The 19,817-nt window shown below is 46.4% G+C and overlaps 1 protein-coding gene across 6 annotated transcripts in view; it reads right to left on the minus strand.

Moving 5' to 3' along the window:
• Positions 1–2,669: 2,669 nt before the first annotated feature.
• Positions 2,670–19,817, minus strand: part of cttn (cortactin) — an 85,363-nt gene continuing 68,215 nt past the window's right edge. For 4 of the 6 annotated variants that reach the window (XM_078220970.1, XM_078220971.1, XM_078220972.1 and 1 more), the window contains 8 exons: positions 17,407–17,517; positions 15,454–15,509; positions 12,823–12,892; positions 11,270–11,418; positions 8,277–8,564; positions 6,596–6,758; positions 5,536–5,607; positions 2,670–3,590 (listed from right to left, as the gene is read on the minus strand). In XM_078220970.1, coding sequence (XP_078077096.1) covers positions 3,454–3,590; positions 5,536–5,607; positions 6,596–6,758; positions 8,277–8,564; positions 11,270–11,418; positions 12,823–12,892; positions 15,454–15,509; positions 17,407–17,517 — 1,046 coding nt within the window. In that variant the 3' untranslated portion in view covers positions 2,670–3,453. The remainder of the gene's footprint in view (positions 3,591–5,535; positions 5,608–6,595; positions 6,759–8,276; positions 8,565–11,269; positions 11,419–12,822; positions 12,893–15,453; positions 15,510–17,406; positions 17,518–19,817) is intronic. The other 2 variants (XM_078220974.1, XM_078220973.1) reach the window with 2 other exon arrangements.

Here is a 19,817-nt window from a genome sequence, read left to right on the forward strand (position 1 = left end):
TCACAGGAACATAACCAAGGCAAAACATCTGACACCGAGCAACAGAATACTTTGAACCTTGCGTTCTCCCCCATGGCAAGTTTGGTGACAGGGGGCATTTAATTGAGTGAGATGTTGATACCACCTTTCACCTCCACCCCAATTAAGTCTGCAGTGGGACTTGTGAATGACCTTTGGCTCCATTATCAATTGAGACTAGTAAGTGGGCAATTAAAGCCCACTAAAATGCCTCATCCTACTGCTGCTGGTTTTAACCTAGCAGTGAGCAGGGGATTTGCCAAAGAGGGAGCACAACCCTTGTAGAGGGAGGTGGAGGAGCCCTCGTTCAAAGGCACTCAGGTACCTGATTGAGGGACCCAGCATTCAAAGGCGGGCGTGGGTGTTCCGCATTGAGCCAACCCTGGCCCCTGCTGCTGACCCACTTCCCTACAGTCCTCACCCTGCGGCATGGTGGCACAGTGGTCAGCACTGTTGCTTCACTGCGCCAGGGACCCAGGTTCAAATCCTGCCTTGGGTCAGTGTGTGGAGGCTGCACGTTCTGTGAGGTTTCTTCCGGGTGCTCCGGTTTCCCCCCCACAGTCCAAAAGGCATGCTGGTCAGGTGCATTGGCTATGCTAAATTCTCCTTCAGTGTACCCAAACAGGCACCAGAGTGTGGCGACTGGGGGATTTTCACAGTAACTTCATTGCCGTGTTAATGCAAACCTACTTGTGACACTAATAAATAAACTTTAAACTTTTCCCATCACCGATATGTACCTGGGTCTCTCCCCCCACCCCCTCTCAATCCAGGACCTCAGGTACATGTAGTACCAACAGCTATCTATGTGTTTGGAACAGGCTGCCAGAGGTAGTAGTAGAGGCGGGTACAATTTTATCTTTTAAAAAGCATTTAGATAGTTCATTGGTACGGTGGATATGGGCCAAATGTGGGCAATTGGGATTAGCTTAGGGGTTTCAAAAAAAAAGGGCGGGGTGGACAAGTTGGGCCGAAGGGCCTGTTTCCATGCTGTAAACCCCTATGACCACAGCAAATGAGGAATCACACAATGCTTTTCAACTGGGACAGATTCCCAGTTGAAAAGCCCACCCGGAACCCCACATATTTACCCAGTTAATCCCCCTGACAATAAGCGGCAATTTAGCATGGCCAATCAACCTAACCCGCATATCTCTGGACTGTGGGAGGAAATCGGAGCACCTGGAGGAAACCCACGCAGACATGGGGGGAACATGCAAACTCCTCATGGACAATCACCAGAGGCCAGAATTGAACCCGGCTCCCTGGCACGGTGAGACAGCAGTGCTAACCTCTAACATGTTCCAACACCCTCAAAAGATGTGCAGGTCAGGTTGATTGGCCATGTTAAATTGCCCCTTAGTGTCAGGGAAATTAGCAGGGTAAATATGTGAGGATATGGGTGGGATCGTTGTCAGTGTAGACATGATGGGCTGAATAGCCTCCTTTTGCACTGTTGGGATTCTGTGATTTTAATGTGTTCTGCAAACCCAATTCATTTAAGGGGTCTGGGGATAGTACAGGAAAATGGTGTTGAGCTAAGTCTGTCATGATCTAGTTGAACATGGAGCAGACTAGAGGGGCCGAACGGCCTACTCTAATTTCCTATATTCTCAATATTGCTTGGTAAAAAAAATCCACTGAATTTGGTGTCTCTGCTTCTCCAAGCTTTGAACTTGGGGACAACACCAAATGTAGGGTTATAATATTTCTGCATTACTGCAGTGACATCCAGTGCTGGGAGAGCAGAAATTTCTAACTATATAAAGAGGGAAGACCAAAGTCATCATCTCCGTTCACTAGCTACCCACTCCATTCCTCTCCCTGGCAATGCAGAGGCTGAACCAGATTGTTCACAACCTCGGGTGTCACATTTCACCCCGGTACAAGCTCCCACACACACATTAACGCAATCACCTGGATAACAAAGACACTTATGTCAGACTCCTATTTATTGACTACAGCTCAGCCTTAAGAAAGTCTATCAACGCCTCTACTTCCTCAGAAGACTAAGGAAATTTGGCATATCCACTACGACTCTCATCAACTTTTACAGATGCACCATAGAAAGCATTCTTCCTGGTTGTGTCACAGCTTGGTCTGGCTCCTGCTCTGCCCAAGAGTGCACAAAGCTACAAAAGGTTGTGAACAAAGCCCAATCCATCATGCAAACCAGCCTCGCATCCATTGACACTGTCTACACTTCCCACTGCCTCGGAAAAGCAGCCGGCATAATTAATGACCCCACGCACCCCGGATATTCTCTCTTCCACCTTCTTCCATCAGCAAAAAGATACAAAAGTCTGAGGTCACGTACCAATCAACTCAAGAACAACTTCTTCCCTGCTGCCATCAGACGTTTGAATGGACCTACCTCACATTAAGTTGATTTTTCTCTACACCCTAGCTATGACTGTAACACTACATTCTGCACTCTCTCCATTCCTTCTCTATGTATGGTATGGTTTGTCTGTATAGCGCGCAAGAAACAATACCTTTCACTGTATGTTAATACATGTGACAATAATAAATCAAATCAAATCACCAAGTCTACCTATTTCCATGACCGTAATATTGCCAGATTTATATGTGGAAGCTGCAAGAATTTAAAACTAACACACACAAAAATAAGCACAAGAGCACAGTGGATTAGTTCAAGCAAACTCAGGTTTATAAAGCTAGTAACTGTTCTGTTTTGGGACGTAATTGGCACTGGGTGAATCCTGGTATCATTGATTCAAAATGAAGATCGCTCATAAAATAGCAAAAATGGCAGATCTCGAACAAGTGTAGTGCAATAAAACCAGTTTAATGCTTAATAAACAAAGTACTGAAAAAGGCAACTTTTATTATCAAAACCCAAAACCCATTCATGAATCAGCAAATATAGTTCCAAGCAAAATATTGAGACTCCATCAAGCGGAGGGAGAAAATAACTAAAAGAAAAATGAGTTAATCGATTTTACCGTTAGTAAGTGGCCAAAGTTATCAGTATTTCCCACTAACCGTGTGGCTGAGAGTAAAGGATTAGACTGGGTAATGGTATACAACCAGTTCCATTTCAGTTAAAAGTTTAACTTGGTCAACAAGAGGAGATTGGTCTTATTTTGCAGGAAGCACCCACCCCGTAGAGTTAGCTCTCCCACACACAATTGTCACATTGCTTCAAACAGCTCGGGGCTCTCTAGAAAGTGCATTTTACTTTATATATGAAAGCGCACCAACACACACCCTTTCCGGGGGCCTGTCAAATATCAACTTGAAGCTCTTTTCCCACGGCGCTTCTGAAGATTGGATATTATTGCAATGTGTAATTGCAACTCGCAAGAGAAAAAGAAAAAAAAACTTGATTCCCGATACGGAACACAATTCATGCTGTATTAAATTTGGAATTGTGCATCTTGGCGTTATGTTGGAGCCGCAGGCCTGAGCACTTCACTGTTTCAGTTCAACGTAGTTCGCAGGAAAGAGGCCATATCGGCCTCGACACTCTCCTCGCCACCATCCTTCGTCAATCATTTCAATGTTGGTAATGGTGTCATCTGGGTCAAAGGAAATTTCATCGTCGCCAGCTGAAAAACACATTGGCATGTATTTTACACAGAGTCAATCCTTTTGAGTTATATGTAATTTACAGGATAAATGGGTCCTTCTCCAGTTACAGGATAAATGGGTCCTTCTCCAGTTGGCGATCTGTAACTACTAGTGGGGTCCCGCAGGGTTCAGTTCTCAGACCACAACTATTTACAATCTATACCAATGGCCTACAAGCAGGGGCAGAGTGCAGCATAGCGAAATTTGCTGATGACACAAAAATAGGTGGGAAAGCAGGCTGTGACGAGGAGATAAAAAGTTTACAAATGGATATTGACAGGCTAGGGGAATGGGCCAGAATCTGGCAAATGGAGTTTAATGTGGTTAAATGCCGGAAAAATAAAAGGGCACATTACTATTTAAAAGGGAAACAGATTGAAAGGTTGTCTGTGCAGAGGGATCTGGGTATCCTTGTGCATGAGTCTCAGAAAGTGGGTATGCAGGTGCAGAATATTATAAGGAAGGCAAAGGGAATCTTGACACTTATTGTAAAGGGTCTAGAGGTTTAAAAGTAGTTGCTACAATTGTACAAGGCATTGGTGAGATCACACTTGGAGTATTGTGTTCAGTTTTGGTCACCTTCTTTGAGGAAGGATGTGGTGGCACTAGAGGCGGTTCAGAAGAGATTCACTAGATTGATTCCAGGTTTGAAGGGGCTGTTGTATGGGGAGCGGTTGAGTAACTTGGGCTTGTACTTGATGGAGTACAGAAGAATGAGGGGGGATTTGATTGAGGTATATAAAGTACTCAATTGGTTGAGTCTAGGACAAGAGGTCATAGTTGTAGAGTAAGAGGGGGGAGATTCAAGATACAGACGAGGAGAAGCTACTTCTCACAGAGGGTTGTGAATCTATAGAACTCACTGCCCCAGAGTGCAGTGGATGCAGAATCAATCAATGGATTCAAGAAAGAGATAGTTAAATATTTGATCAAAAGCAGGATACAGGGCTATGGGGAAAAGGCAGGGAAGTGGAGTTAGAATGAGATGGAGATCATCCATGATCGTATAGAATGGCGGAGCAGGTTGAAGGGCCGAATTGCCTACTCTCACTCCTAAATCCTATGTTCCTGTGTTTAATCTAGCTTTCTATTTCTTTTTTTCTTTCATGTGTTTTAACCAGCCTCCCCTTAAAAGCATCCAAGTTAGTCACCTCAACCAATCTATATGGTAGCATGCTTCACATTCTTAATTTTTTTTTATTTCTGGGACATGGGTGTCACTGGCTGGCCTGCATTTATTGCCCATCGGCAGTGGAGAGTCAAGCACATTGCTGTGGCTCTGGAGTCACACATAGGCCAGACCAGGTAAGGACAGCAGATTTCCTTTCCTAACGGACATTAGTGAACCAGATGGGTTTTTCTGACAATCGACAATGGTTTCATGGTCATCAGTAGAGATTTAATTCCAGATATTTTTAATTGAATTCATATTCCACCTCCTGCCGTAGCAGGAATTGAACCTGGGTCCTCAGAACATGAGCTGAGTTTCTGGATTAATAGTCTAGCGAAAATACCACTAGGTCATTGCCTCCCTCTCTAGGTAATTGAGTTTCTCCTCAAATCCTAAAGGATTTTGTTTAGTGATTGTCTTGTATTTATCTTCCCTAATTTTGGACTTCCCCACTAGTGGAAATATCTTTTCTATATCTACCTCACCAAATCCTTTCGCCCCTCAGCCTTCTCCTTTCCTGAGAAAAAAAGAATCCCGGTCTATTCTGATTGTTATAACCTCACTGTTCTGATATTAGTCCTACAGTGCGTTTGTACACCTTCTCCTGTGCCCCTTCCCTGCGCTCTGGACACCAGAATTGTACACAGAACTGTAGGTTTGTTTAAAAGAATGGCTCGTGTAACGTGATTTGGACTGCAATAAAGGGAAGCTGCTGAGTTGGAGGCCAAAGTTTACAGGAATCCTGCACCTACCAGCCTGGTAGTCATACAAAGCCACCGCTGTGATTCCATACTCATTTCCATATTCTGCATAAGTGGGTTCATCTGGAAAGGAAGACAAAAGGGTTAAATGGTAAACGAGCTCAATAAAAATGTTCAAAGGACCTCCTATGAAGTAGATTCTCTTCCCTTTTAAAGAAGAAAACATTCTAACGTTAAATCATTTACAGTTGGATACACTTTAGCCACTGACTTCCAAGTACCAGACAAAAACCGCAACATGTTCAGCTGCATAGAACATAGAACAGTACAGCACAGAACAGGCCCTTCGGCCCACAATGTTGTGCCGAGCTTTATCTGAAACCAAGATCAAGCTATCCCACTCCCTATCATCCTGGTGTGCTCCATGTGCCTATCCAATAACCGCTTAAATGTTCCTAAAGTGTCTGACTCCACTATCACTGCAGGCAGTCCATTCCACACCCCAACCACTCTCTGCGTAAAGAACCTACCTCTGATATCCTTCCTGTATCTCCCACCATGAACCCTATAGTTATGCCCCCTTGTAATAGCTCCATCCACCCGAGGAAATAGTCTTTGAACGTTCTCTCTATCTATCCCCTTCATCATTTTATAAACCTCTATTAAGTCTCCCCTCAGCCTCCTCCGCTCCAGAGAGAACAGCCCTAGCTCCCGCAACCTTTCCTCATACGACCTACCCTCCAAACCAGGCAGCATCCTGGTAAATATCCTCTGCACTCTTTCCAGCGCTTCCACATCCTTCCTATAGTGAGGTGACCAGAACTGCACACAATATTCCAAATGTGGTCTCACCAAGGTCCTGTACAGTTGCAGCGTAACCCCACGGCTCTTAAACTCCAACCCCCTGTTAATAAAAGCTAACACACTATAGGCCTTCTTCACAGCTCTATCCACTTGAGTGGCAACCTTTAGAGGTCTGTGGATATGAACCCCAAGATCTCTCTGTTCCTCCACAGTCTTCAGAACCCTACCTTTGACCCTGTAATCCACATTTAAATTAGTCCTACCAAAATGAATCACCTCACTTTTATCAGGGGATATTGACCATTACCTCTTTGGTAATCTTGACTTTCATCAGGCATCTGGTAAACTGCTTCTTGTTCATACGTCGCTTCTTGGTAGTGTCCCTCATCAGGGCTATAGCCGGGCTCTGCTTCATAGATACCCGAATATTGGCTTTCTTGGTGATTCTCTACCTCGTGCGCTGGTGGCTCCTACAAAATTAGGAATATTTGAAATTCACTTCAACCTGTAGAGCACATTCAATCCTTCCTATTCACTATGCAATTGCACTCCATGGCTATAGATCATTACCGATCTGATTAGAAGGTTGTCAACCTTCCCTCCCTGCTTGCCCTGGAGTTTAAAGAATCATCAGCAGAACACTCCATTGTTGAATAGACTTAAGATAGATTTTTGGTGTCTCAGGGAATCAAGGGATATGGGGAATGGGCAGAAAAAAGTGAAATTGGTGCCCAAGATCAGCCGTGATTGTACTGTATAGTGGAGCAGGTTCGATGGGCCACCTGGTCTACTCCTGCTCCTATTCCTTGTGTTCTTGTACCCCCGAGATTCTATGCGAGGACTGTCAAACAAACATTAGTGTCCCTCTTGAAGTCAGCTCCATGGGCAAAACTTCTGAAAAATTAACTCTGCTGGATTGAACACAGTCTCCTTTGCCAGATCCTGTTCTTTCAACTCTGCAATCACCAACGTTCCAGAGGAAGGACAAAGAAAATGCCTCAAAAACACAAACTCTCCTTGAAGCTTGGCAGCATTGAGCTTAATGCCAATCGTTCAGAATTGCAACAACTTGTCCATCAAACTGCATCTCAGAGTTCCGAGGATAGGAAAAAAAACCAAAACAAATCCTACACTCAGGATCACACTACCCCGGTGGGACATCCTGTCTCCTTGTACCCAAAGATCTGTGGCGCGAGTCTCGATCGGTTCAGTCACAAGACGACCCTGGACAGGAACCCGCCGCCCTGAGTAGGCGTCATTGGTGAATCGAAGGGTAGCCGATGACAATGATAGACGCAAGGTCACCTGACACAAACCAGCATTAGAATTGTTTCAAAACTGCTTCTCGAGGTGTTGTCTGGGCCTCAGAGCTGACATACCCCGAGGTGATCCAATGTCAGATGTTAGTTACCTCCTTAGTGCACTTTGTCAGTCACTTCTTAGATTTTTAAAGAACAGAATTTGAAGATTTTTTAAAATTCACCAGCATTGATTGCCTGTCCCTAATTGCCCTCGAGAAGGTGCTGGTGAGCCGCCTTCTTCAACCGCTGCAATCCCTCATGGCCCACATGATAGCCATAATGAGTCAGAAATAGTTAAAAATGTTAAAGTTACTGACATCCTGAACATTAGTCTTTATGGGCGGCACGATGGCACAGTGGTTGGCACTGCTGCCTCACAGCGCTAGGGACCCGGGTTCCATTCCAGCTTGGGTCACTGTCTGTGCGGAGTCTGCACGCTCTCCCTGTGTCCACGTGGGTTTCCTATGGGTGCTCCGGTTTCCTCCCACACTCCAAAGATGTGCAAATTAAGTGGATTGGCCAGGCTAAATTGCCCCTTCGCGTCAGGGGGACTAGTTAGAGTAAACGCATGGGGTTATAGGGATAGGGCCCGGGTGGGATTGTGGTCAGGGAAGACTCGATGGGCCGAACGGCCTTCTTCTGCACTGTAGGATTCGATGATTAGTTGAATGTTAAAATACAACTTACCTCATAAACTGGGCTGGGAGATCTCTGTTCATCAAGAGGTGCTGGAGTGGGAGCAGGTTCACGAACTGGAGAAGGTTCACGAACTGGAGCAGGTTCTCGTGCCGGGGCGGGTTCTCGAGCCGGGGCGGGTTCTCGAGCCGGGGCGGGTTCTCGAGCCGGGGCGGGTTCTCGAGCCGGGGCGGGTTCTCGAGCCGGGGCGGGTTCTCGAGCCGGGGCGGGTTCTCGAGCCGGGGCGGGTTCTCGAGCCGGGGCGGGTACAGCAGCTTGTTTCTTAGCCAATTCTTGCTCCTGTTTCACCGAAACAAAAAAAAATTGTATGAATGCACTAATCAAGGATACAAAAGGACATCAGAAATTCACCACAGAATGAACTTATTTGGCATACTAACTAAACAACAATTCAGGAAATCAGGTGAAATATGTCCAATTGTTGTCTCCCCTTTTTGAGATGGCAAAAGGTCCAGTGAATGATTCTCTTTGCTCTCAGCTTCAATTCTAGAATCCCCCTTCATGCATTGATGACATTTTCAACTTGGGTCGCACCACAATCTGGAGCTCGATCATCAAGCGGTATCTGGGTAACCTCCATTTCACAACCAACTGTCAGAAGGTTCCAAAACTAAAATCTCAGCTTAGCTCCTTTTGGTAACAAAGAACAAAGAACAGTACAGCACAGGAAACAGGCCCTTCGGCCCTCCAAGCCTGTGCCGCTCCTTGGTCCAACTAGAACAATCGTTTGTATCCCTCCATTCCCAGGCTGCTCATGTGACTATCCAGGTAAGTCTTAAACGATGTCAGCGTGCCTGCCTCCACCACCCTACTTGGCAGCGCATTCCAGGCCCCCACCACCCTCTGTGTAAAAAGCGTCCCTCTGATGTCTGAGTTATACTTCGCCCCTCTCAGCTTGAGCCCGTGACCCCTCGTGATCGTCACCTCCGACCTGGGAAAAAGCTTCCCACTGTTCACCCTATCTATACCCTTCATAATCTTGTATACCTCTATTAGATCTCCCCTCATTCTCCGTCTTTCCAAGGAGAACAACTCCAGTCTACCCAATCTCTGGGCTCGGGTTTCAAGCTGCATTTCAACACATAGCCTTTAGGGTGACACTTCAGAACACTGCCTCAGTGTTACAGTCAGCAGGCACTGTCTTTTTGGGTCGGACATTAAAGCGGGAGTCTGTCACTCCGCTCAGGGTGTGTAAGATCAGATAGCACTGTTGGGAGATGAGCAGAGAGCTCGACAGGCATCAGATCCTATGTGGCTCCCTCAGCAACACTACCAATATCAATTTTGGAGGCATTTTGGAAGCTCCTCCGTCCACAGAAGGAACTGGCATTGGTGACGCGTGGGAAGAAGGGTCACCGTTGGCAGCTTTGTCGAGGCCACAATCGCTGGAGGGGCACTCAAAGCTGGTTCCAGCTCCTAGGAAACAACTCCCACTGAATCGTTGTCCCTCTGACCGATTGATGATGTCAATGTGCAGGTTACAGCCCTCAGGACTCAATACTGAGTTCCACAACTGCAGACTGTGACCCTTCTCCTCCACTTAAACCCTTTTCAAGAAAAAATTTCATACATTTATTGTCTCAGTGCAATAACCCTCCATTCCCCCAACTTCCCTCGTCCCTCCATTCCCCCAACTTCCCTCGTCCCTCCATTCCCCCAACTTCCCTCGTCCCTCCCGCCCTCACCTCCCCTCGTCCCCCCCGCCCTCACCTCCCCTCGTCCCCCCCGCCCTCACCTCCCCTCGTCCCCCCCGCCCTCACCTCCCCTCGTCCCCCCCGCCCTCACCTCCCCTCGTCCCCCCCGCCCTCACCTCCCCTCGTCCCCCCCGCCCTCACCTCCCCTCGTCCCCCCCGCCCTCACCTCCCCTCGTCCCCCCCGCCCTCACCTCCCCTCGTCCCCCCCGCCCTCACCTCCCCTCGTCCCCCCCGCCCTCACCTCCCCTCGTCCCCCCCGCCCTCACCTCCCCTCGTCCCCCCCGCCCTCACCTCCCCTCGTCCCCCCCGCCCTCACCTCCCCTCGTCCCCCCCGCCCTCACCTCCCCTCGTCCCCCCCGCCCTCACCTCCCCTCGTCCCCCCCCGCCCTCACCTCCCCTCGTCCCCCCCGCCCTCACCTCCCCTCGTCCCCCCCACCCTCACCTCCCCTCGTCCCTCCCACCCTCACCTCCCCTCGTCCCCCCCACCCTCACCTCCCCTCGTCCCCCCCCACCCTCACCTCCCCTCGTCCCTCCCCACCCTCACCTCGTCCCCCCCACCCTCACCTCCCCTCGTCCCCCCCCACCCTCACCTCCCCTCGTCCCTCCCCACCCTCACCTCCCCTCGTCCCTCCCACTCCCCCACACCAGGCCATCTGTCTTTTGTTCTTAACGTTGCTACATCTTGCTGCAATCTCTCTCAGCTACAGTTTAATATCTAACACATCTCCCGCTATCTACAGTTCAGATGAAGAGCCAAACGGTAACTGCTCTCTCTCCCTGCACATGCAGCCAGACCTGCCGAGGTTTTCCCGCTTTCTCTGTCGTTTTGTTACCAATACCAGGTTAGCTGACCGTTCATTGATTTATTATTTGCGGGATCTTACTGTGCATATATTTGGCTCGACACCCTCAAAAGTAATAACCCAGTCATAAAGTGCGCTGCAGTTGCAATGCGCCAATATTCTACTGACTCTAACAATACACGGGTTGAGCGAGAAGAAAGAACTTGCATTTCTGCACCAACTTTTATACCGGTTGCACATTCCAAAGTGCTTTCCAACCAATTACGTACTTTTGAAGTGTAGTCATAGAAACATAGAAACCACTGCAGTAACACCTCACCTCAGACCTAAAAAGATTTACCCCTTATCCTCAAACTATGACCCCCTGGTTCTGGACTCCCCACCATTGGGAACATTCTTTGCGAATCCACCCTGTGAATCCTGTTAAAAGTTTATAAGTTTGTCAGTTAGAAAGGTATGTCCTTAGCAGCGAGGATTCTCCACCAACCTCCAGTTTCCTCTTGGCTTCTTCCTGCTCTAGCTTCTCACTGGCGCGACGGCGAGCTCTCTCCTCTTCAGCCTTCTTCCTATCCTCCTCCTCGTTCGCTTTGGCTATGTTCTCAAACTTGGAGCGGATGCTGCTGGCACTCGCACTGGCTGCAAAATGAACAGAACGGACTAAAAGGTCATGAAGCCGTGGCAAACTCTCTGCCAGAGCCAAACCACAGAGGGGAATTGGCCCAAGACACACACACAGCAGCAAATTCCAAGCATTTAAAATTAATCATTATACTGAAATCAATCACTTTTGACCACAATCTGGACAGAGGCTAAACGCATCTCCATAATCAGTAACGGAAATTTGGTGATTCGATGGGATTGGGCGATGAATTTGCAAGGATCAAGTCACAGCATCAACAACATTTGGGTGGCACAGTGGTCAGCACTGCTGCCTCATGGTGCCAGGAACCCGGGTTCAATTCCAGCCTCGGCTAACTGTGTGCAAGGAGTATGCACGTTCTCCCCGTGCCTGCGTGGGTTTCATACAATCACAGAATCCTACAATGCAGAAGGAGGCCATTCGGCCCATCGAGTCTGCACAGACCACAATCCCACCCAGGCCCTATCCCCATAACCCCACGTATTTACCCTAGGTAGTCCACCTGACACTAAGGGGCAATTTACCGTGGCCAATCCACCTAACCAGCAGCCTGGGAATGGAGGGATACAAACGATTGGTCTAGTTGGACCAAGGAGCGGCACAGGCTTGGAGGGCCGAAGGGCCTGTTTCCTGTGCTGTACTGTTCTTTGTTCTTTGTCTTTCAGACTGTGGGAGGAAACCAGAGCACCCATGCAGACATGGGGAGAACGTGCAAACTCCACACAGACAGTGACCCAAGGGCGGCACGATAGCACAGTGGTTAGCACTGCTGCTTCACAGCTCCAGGGACCTGGGTTCGATTCCCGGCTTGGGTCACTGTCTGTGTGGAGTTTGCACATTCTCCTCGTGTCTGCGTGGGTTTCCTCCGGGTGCTCCGGTTTCCTCCCACAGTCCAAAGATGTGCGGGTTAGGTTGATTGGCCATGCTAAAATTGCCCCTTAGTGTCCTGAGATGCGTAGGTTAGAGGGATTAGTGGGTAAAATATGTAGGGATGGAGGTAGGGCCTGGGTGGGATTGTGATCGGTGCAGACTCGATGGGCCGAATGGCCTCTTTCTGTACTGTAGGGTTTCTATGATTTATATGGAATCGAACCCGGGACCCCGGGGCTGTGAGGCAGCAGTGCTAACCACTGTGCCACCGTCCCAAGCAACCTCTGGTTGCTCCGGTTTCCTCCCACACTCCAAAGATGTGCGGGTTAGGTTGATTGGCCATGCTAAATTGCCCCTTAATGTCAGAGGGCTATCTGGGGTGAATGCATGGGGTTACAGGGATAGGGCCTGGGTGGGATTGTCGTCGGTGCAGGCTCGATGGACTGAATGGCCTCTTTCTGTACTGTAGGGATCTAGAACGGACTACACAAAATGATTGAACAGAATCATAACTTGAAGTTCTTACGTACCAGCTTCCACCGGCTTGGTTTTCTGATAAGCTGGTGCCAAGCGATCAATATCATCAAAGGAGGCGGCACTCTGTAATCAAGAAGTTAGACATTAGGAACAGCTTTCCTCAACACTCCTTTATTATTGCTGCCTTTTCAATGACATTCTCTCCCCTGCTGTGCGTCAACCAGGCAGTTTTTAATACTGTTACAAGGCATCTTGTTTGAGGCTCTCAGTCGAAAAAGGCTTGCCTCGTTAATTTATAGCAGACATAAAATCATACATATTTAGTATAAACATTAGCAGACTCCGATGTATCAAACAGAAAACTGTTGCAGTTTCAGAGAGGGTAACATTCATCACAACGTTCGGAACAGTTTCCTGGCGAAAGCTGAGAGGACTAACCAGAAAAGAACATGAAAGTGTCTACTACGAGTCTAAGATTTATTTAGAAGCAGGATTTTCATAGAATCCCTACAGTGCAGAAGGAGGCCATTTGGCCCATTGAGCCTTCACCGACAACAATCCTACCCAGGCCCCATCCCCGTAACCCCATATATTTACCCTGCTAATCCCCCTGATACTAGGGTCAATTTAGCACGGCCAATCAACCTAACCCACACATCTTTGGACTGTGTGGAGGAAACCAGAGCACCCGGAGGAAACCCATGCAGACACGGGGAGAATGTGCAGACCCTACACAGACAGTGACCCGAGGCCAGAATTGAACCCGGGGCCTTGGCGCTGTGAGGCAGCAGTGCTAACCATTGTGCCACCCCATGCATTTTCATCTCCCACATCCAACAAATAAATACGTTAATGCACTTTCCAAGAGCTCCCATTGGACACCAAAAAGTGTGGATTTCGGTTACTGTTTTCCTGAACCCTGGTTTTTCTCAACATCCAGGCAGTGAGGCGGCGCAGCAAAACACAAAGTGGAATGAAGGGGAAATATGAGCAAGAACCTTTTTTGGCACAGCGACTTGCAATCCTGGAACTTGGGGGAGGAGGTGTCATGAGAGTGGTGGAATAGAGATGGTCAAAGATTTCAAAAGAAAATTGGATGGATACCTGAAGGAAATTTAGCTCAGTTGGTTGGACAGCTGGTTTAGTGATGCCAAGAGCGCGGGTTCAATTCCCGTGCCGGCTGAGGTTATGCATGTAGGCCCCGCCTTCTCAACCTTGCCCCTTGCCTGAGGTGTGCTGATCCTCAGGTTAAATCACCACCAGTCAGTGGTCGTCTGGGACTATGGGGACTTTGCTTTTTCGTTTAGCTAGATAACACGCAATCGAAATATAATAAAGCAATAGTCTGTGCAATTCTCAACAGGACATGGTTAGGTACAATTAACATTTGGCAATGCTTTGGATGGTCTGAAAAAAAAAAAAAAGGTGCAGTGTACATTCTCTTGGAAGATACCAGAGATGAGGGATTTGAAAGACTGCAGCTCAGTGCACTGGAGTTGGTCATTAGAACTGAAAGCATTAAAAAAGGGAGATAATTTCTCAATGGTGGTGACTCGATAACTGAGGTTTAAACTCATCGATATTAAAGCAATTTGGAATACATTATCACAAGTGGCAATTGAAACCATGGCAGTCATTTCAGAAAGATGAAAAGAGATTTGAAAACATACTTGAGAAGGCAAAGTATTAAAAGGGAATGCAGGGAAAGTAGGATGAGAGTTGACAACTCCAGTATAAAACTAGCATCGGCACAATGGGCCAAATAGTCTGCTCCAGTGTTTTAACTTGCTATGGTTCTATTAGGGTCATATATTCAACTCCACACATCGTCACTTGCATTGTAAACAATCAAAGTTTACTATCTGTTTTTGTTCTAAAATCCACCATCCATCCACACATTCACTGATAAACTGCCCCAATATTAAAAGAAGTTATATTTTAATTAAAAATAGATGCTCCAACAGTAAAATAAGTTATACTTGAATAAAAAATAGATACAGCAAAATAGCAAGACCAGATTAATCTCCTGCACGAAGATTAAAGCAGATTACTGTGGTTGCTGGAATCTAAAACCAAAACTGAAATTGCTGGAAAATCCCAGCAGGTCTGACAGCATCTGTGGAGAAAGAATTGAGCCAACGTTTGGAGTCAAGATGACCCTTCGTCAGAACTCACATCCCATGAATGAATAAGGAAAAAAACTCTCCATTTGCCTGGATAAGTGCAGCTCCAACAATACTCAAGAATCTCGATGGCATCCAGGCCAAAGCAGCCCACTTGCTTGGCACTACCTCAAGCATTTACTTCTTCCATCACCAACACAGTGTGATGCAGTATGTTTGATCTACAAGCTGTACTGCAGGAACTCACCAAGGCTCCTTTTACAACACCTTCCAAACGCTCTATCACATCGCAAGTACAGCAGATACATAGGAGCACCGCCACTGCAAGTTGCCCACCACACACCATCCTGACTTGGAGCTGACTTGTAGCGTTCCTGCACTGTCGCTTGGTCAAAATCCTGGAACTCACTTCCTAAGGGCACTGTGGGTCTACCTACACCATATAGACGGCAGTGGTTCCAGAAGACAACTCACCACCACCTTCTCAAGGGCAATTGTGGATAGGTAACAAATGATGGCCTGGCCAGCAATGCCCACATCCCGCAAATGAAAAATACTCACCTTATCCATTCGGTCTTTTTGGACGCCATATTTGCCACCAAATCCCTTTGAATAGTCTGAAATAAGAGGTTGAGAGAGTCAAGTTTCAGCTGGGTAAAAGGTATCCAAGTGTGAGTAGAATGACCATGCAGCATTCAATGAAGGCAGCCAAACTGGGTGCAAAGAAGCCTCTCATTTTAAATGTCAGCCAAGATTGGATTAGGTTTTGCCATGAAGAAGAGGAAAATTGGATTGACACAAGTTATTAATCGGTGTTTTTGCATCTTTTGAACTTGATAAGCAGAGTACGTAACAGGAAAGGGAACGAGATGTTGAAATGAATGACCTGACTACTTCAGGCATGCTAAGGCCTGTCTTTCAGACAGAGTCGCTGATCGCTTTGATTGAGGTAAACGTACAAGCAGAAACAAAGTCTATAGGACAGACAGGACAATAACAAATAAATGCACCAGTTTGCAGCACAGACCTTTGAGGCATTAGCTGAAAAATTACTTCCATTGCCCTGTTTTTACTCCTGGGATCAGGTAATAAACTAGATGATCCAGGATACATCGATCTCAATCCGTCCCAGATCCAGAACTCCTCCCCCCACCCACGCTCCCCCAAACAAAACTGGGCTTCTGTGGATCGATGTTCCCACAGTGATGCTGTGTACAACCACCTGGTTCCATCACTTCAATTGTAAAGTGCACGTGGTCCAGAGCACTGCTGGAAGCCATTTCCCCAGGAATTCAGGTTACCAGTAGGCACATGCGGCCTAAGATAAGCACATTCAGATTAGCCGCCTTGATATTCTGCTTCCTGGCAGCCTGTCTAACTGGATGTTAGCACTCCAGCTAACAATTCTAGAAATCTGATCACAAGGAAGATTTCACTCAATTATTCCTTATGCGTAACACTGAATTGGGGATTCAAATCAGTTCAAGTCAATTGGGACAATCTTAAATGTTTGAATTTTAACTAAAGGTTGCCTACTCACTGAAGAAAGATCCAAGGCTGTAGCATTTCAGTGTGCTTTACTGGAACACAATGGAAGCAGCCACAAGGCGATCTTCATTTTGAAACTGTAGCCTGAAGCTTGTACCAAATATTCGCTGTGGCACAAGAAGCTACATATTGAAAACACCTGCGCTGAGGAAGGCACGATAGGGCATGGGAGATGGCAGGCTTCTTGCTGCTGGATCCATGTCCGTCCAAAGCTGTTGGGGGAACGCTACCTGGAGGAAATAATTGGACAGATCCCACAAGCCTGTCACCAATGTACATTTGGCACATCGAAAGGGGACTGTGTGGGGTAAAGGTTAGCAGAGTTCCAATGCCACTCACACCCACTGTTTCCAGATCGATTCCGGGGATGAAGGGGTATGAGGAGAGATCAAACAGTTTGGGCTTGTACTCGCTGGGGTTTAGAATGATGAGGATCTGATCGAGGTATATAAAAGTTTAAAAAGGGATTGATAAAGTAAACTGAGACCAAATGTTTCCTCTTCTGGGGCAGTCTGGAACAAGGAGGTCATAGGTATAGGTTGAGAGGCTGTAGTTTTAAAACTGAGATGGAGGAGAAACTACATCTCACAGAGGGTGGTGAATTTGTGAAACTCACTGCTCCATAGCACGGTGGAGTCTGAATCGTCGAATGGTTTCAAGAAGGAGATAGATATATTTCTACTTAAAAAAAGGGATAAGGGGATATGGGGAACACGTGGGGAGGTGGATTTGAGACCAGAGAGAGATCAGCCATGATCTGATTGAATGGCGGAACAAACTCGAAGGGCTGAATTTGCCTATTTCTGCTCCTAATTTCTATGTTCCTATGTAAGGGAAGAAATTTGGGGAGAAAGCCACCTTTAATACCCACTGCAAAACATTAGGAAAAAAAAGGCGCTGAAAGGATCTGTGCTTAAATTTAATGCATCTTAAGAAACCAGAGTGGGGCCTGGCATCAGACTCTGCCTTGTTGAGACTCGTGTTTGGCCAGCTTTTCCTTGTAATCGAACCCCACCGCAGATTTGTCCTGGTTTTCTGTCTCAACACCATATTTCCCGCCGAAACCTCTCTTATAGTCTGTGAACACACATGCAACCAAAACAAAGACGAGGACAGAAAAAACAGAAAACAAGCCAAAGTTAGGTCGGACATGTTATACAATGAAAGACAAAAATAAACAGCAAACATAGTACGATATCGTACAGAACTGTTTTTTAAAAAAAAACAGCTTGGTTCAAAACGCAACACAATTTAGTGAGATTGCTTTTGTTACAAATAATACTGCAAATACCAGTTAGTTCTAACCAAGCTGTTTTGGGCATAGCTTGAACCCAGTGCCCATGACAAAGAACGGACACCGACACGATTAGGTAGTTAGAGATCAGCAACACAAAACAGGCTCCCATTGTCCATAGGAAGTTGTAGAAACCCTTCCAATGCCAATGGAAACCAACAACGACAGAAACGGAGTTAGAAATCACAATTTTCGAATTGCACCAGTACAAGTATTAGATTACACATCCAATTTGCAAACCTGGTTTCCTTTTAATAAAAAGAGAAATGTCTTCCTTCTTGCACATATGAGCAAGCTTTCTTGCAAATAGAATGCAATAGTTCAGAAGTGTCTTTTCACATCAGCTTCACAAATCAAAAACAAAATGGTCTCCTACGCATTTAACTGCGAGGACCAGGGACTGACAAACCCTGATTTAACAAGACAATTCTTTAGAGCCCACGCTTATGGCAACTGCATGGGATTTGGGGAAGTGCTTTAGGGCGGCACAGTGGTTAGCACTGCTGCCTCACAGTGTCAGGGATCTGGGTTCGATTCCCGGCTTTGGTCACTGTCCGTGCGGAGTCTGCACGTTCTCCCTGCGTTTACATGGGTTTCCTCCAGGTTCTCTGGTTTCCTCCCGCAGTCCGAAAGACGTGCTGGTTAAGTGCATTGGCCATGCTAAATTCTCCCTCAGTGCACCCAAACAGACGTCGAATGTGACGACTAGGGGACTTTCACTGTAACTTCATTGCCTATTTGTGACACAAATAAATAAACTTAAGCATTATAGGTCACAGAATAGCCATAGAACAAGTTAGTGATAATCTGCTTTCCACTGGCTAACAAACACCCCAAACTCAATATTATCCATTATCTTAAAGCTTATTTATTGATATCTAAAAATAGATATTTAATTAGTTTTTTTAAATTATTCATTCATGGGGTGTGGTTGTCACTGACAAAGGCAGCATTTATTGCCCTTCCTTGTTGGCCCTTGGATGATGCAGGTCATGGGTTTAGGAGGTGCTTTCAAGGGAGTGCAGTATTTACTTCTGTTTTAGATTCAAAGTCAAGACTCCACAAGCAAATTGGCATTTCCTCTGCAACTGAGACAATTCTGGGTAGTATTGAATTATCAAACTCTCCTGTCCAACTACCAAGTGCAGTAATAATGACACACACATGCATGCACACAATAGACTTACGGCTGCTTGGTTTAAAACAAAAAGCAATAACAATTCTATTCTAATGTTGAAGAGACATTCAGGTAGTCCTCGGACTAATGGCATAATCCCTTCCTGAAAACCATGCTGTAAGTTGAAAGGTCGCAAGTCGGCACCGATTTTGCCATTGGAATGTTGGTATAAATGGGGGATTGGTTCCTGAATCAAGGCAGGAAAACAACCGTAGGGCACCCAGCTGTGTTAAATGCTCTCAACTGTTGCCCTGTAAAGTTGCTGAGGTGATAGTTGATGCCTGCACGCCTTAGCACAAGTTCCTCGATTAGTGTGGGGGATCATTGTCGATTGCCTGTTTAACCTTGAATTCTTTTGAGTCTTAGCGCTTATTAAATAAAACATAAGCATTTATATGCATTACAAAGGCAACAGTTGTGCCAAAACACTTATTTGCAACCCAATAAAGGCAGTTCGACCGGTCCAGTCATAGAGGTGAGCAGCGCAGAACATCAATGGGTAAGTACGAACATACTGGTATGGGTCGCAAAGCCAAAACTGAAGTCATAAAGTTGAAATGGGGTGTCAATTTATAAATACAAGTGCTGTTCAACATAACTTGAATGTCGTAAAGGTGAGGACTGCTTGTAGTTTAAAAATTAGAGTCAGACCTTTCAGGAGCGAAATAAGGCAACATTTCTCAAACACAATGTGATAACAGTTTGGGGTTCACTATGTCATTTGGTCATTGACTTTAGATCAATTGTTAACTTTAAATCCGAGATTGAAAGGTGCTAAGGGACATGGAGTCAAGGTAGGAGTTAAGATTACAGATAAACCAAAATCTCTTTATTCCTGTTCCTATGTTTCTCTTTGGAATAATGTGAAAATAGAACAAGGAACACAATAGGAATGAGAATGTGGAA

Source organism: Mustelus asterias, chromosome 9 (assembly GCF_964213995.1).
Source record: "Mustelus asterias chromosome 9, sMusAst1.hap1.1, whole genome shotgun sequence".
NCBI classification, from domain to species: Eukaryota; Metazoa; Chordata; class Chondrichthyes; order Carcharhiniformes; family Triakidae; genus Mustelus; species Mustelus asterias.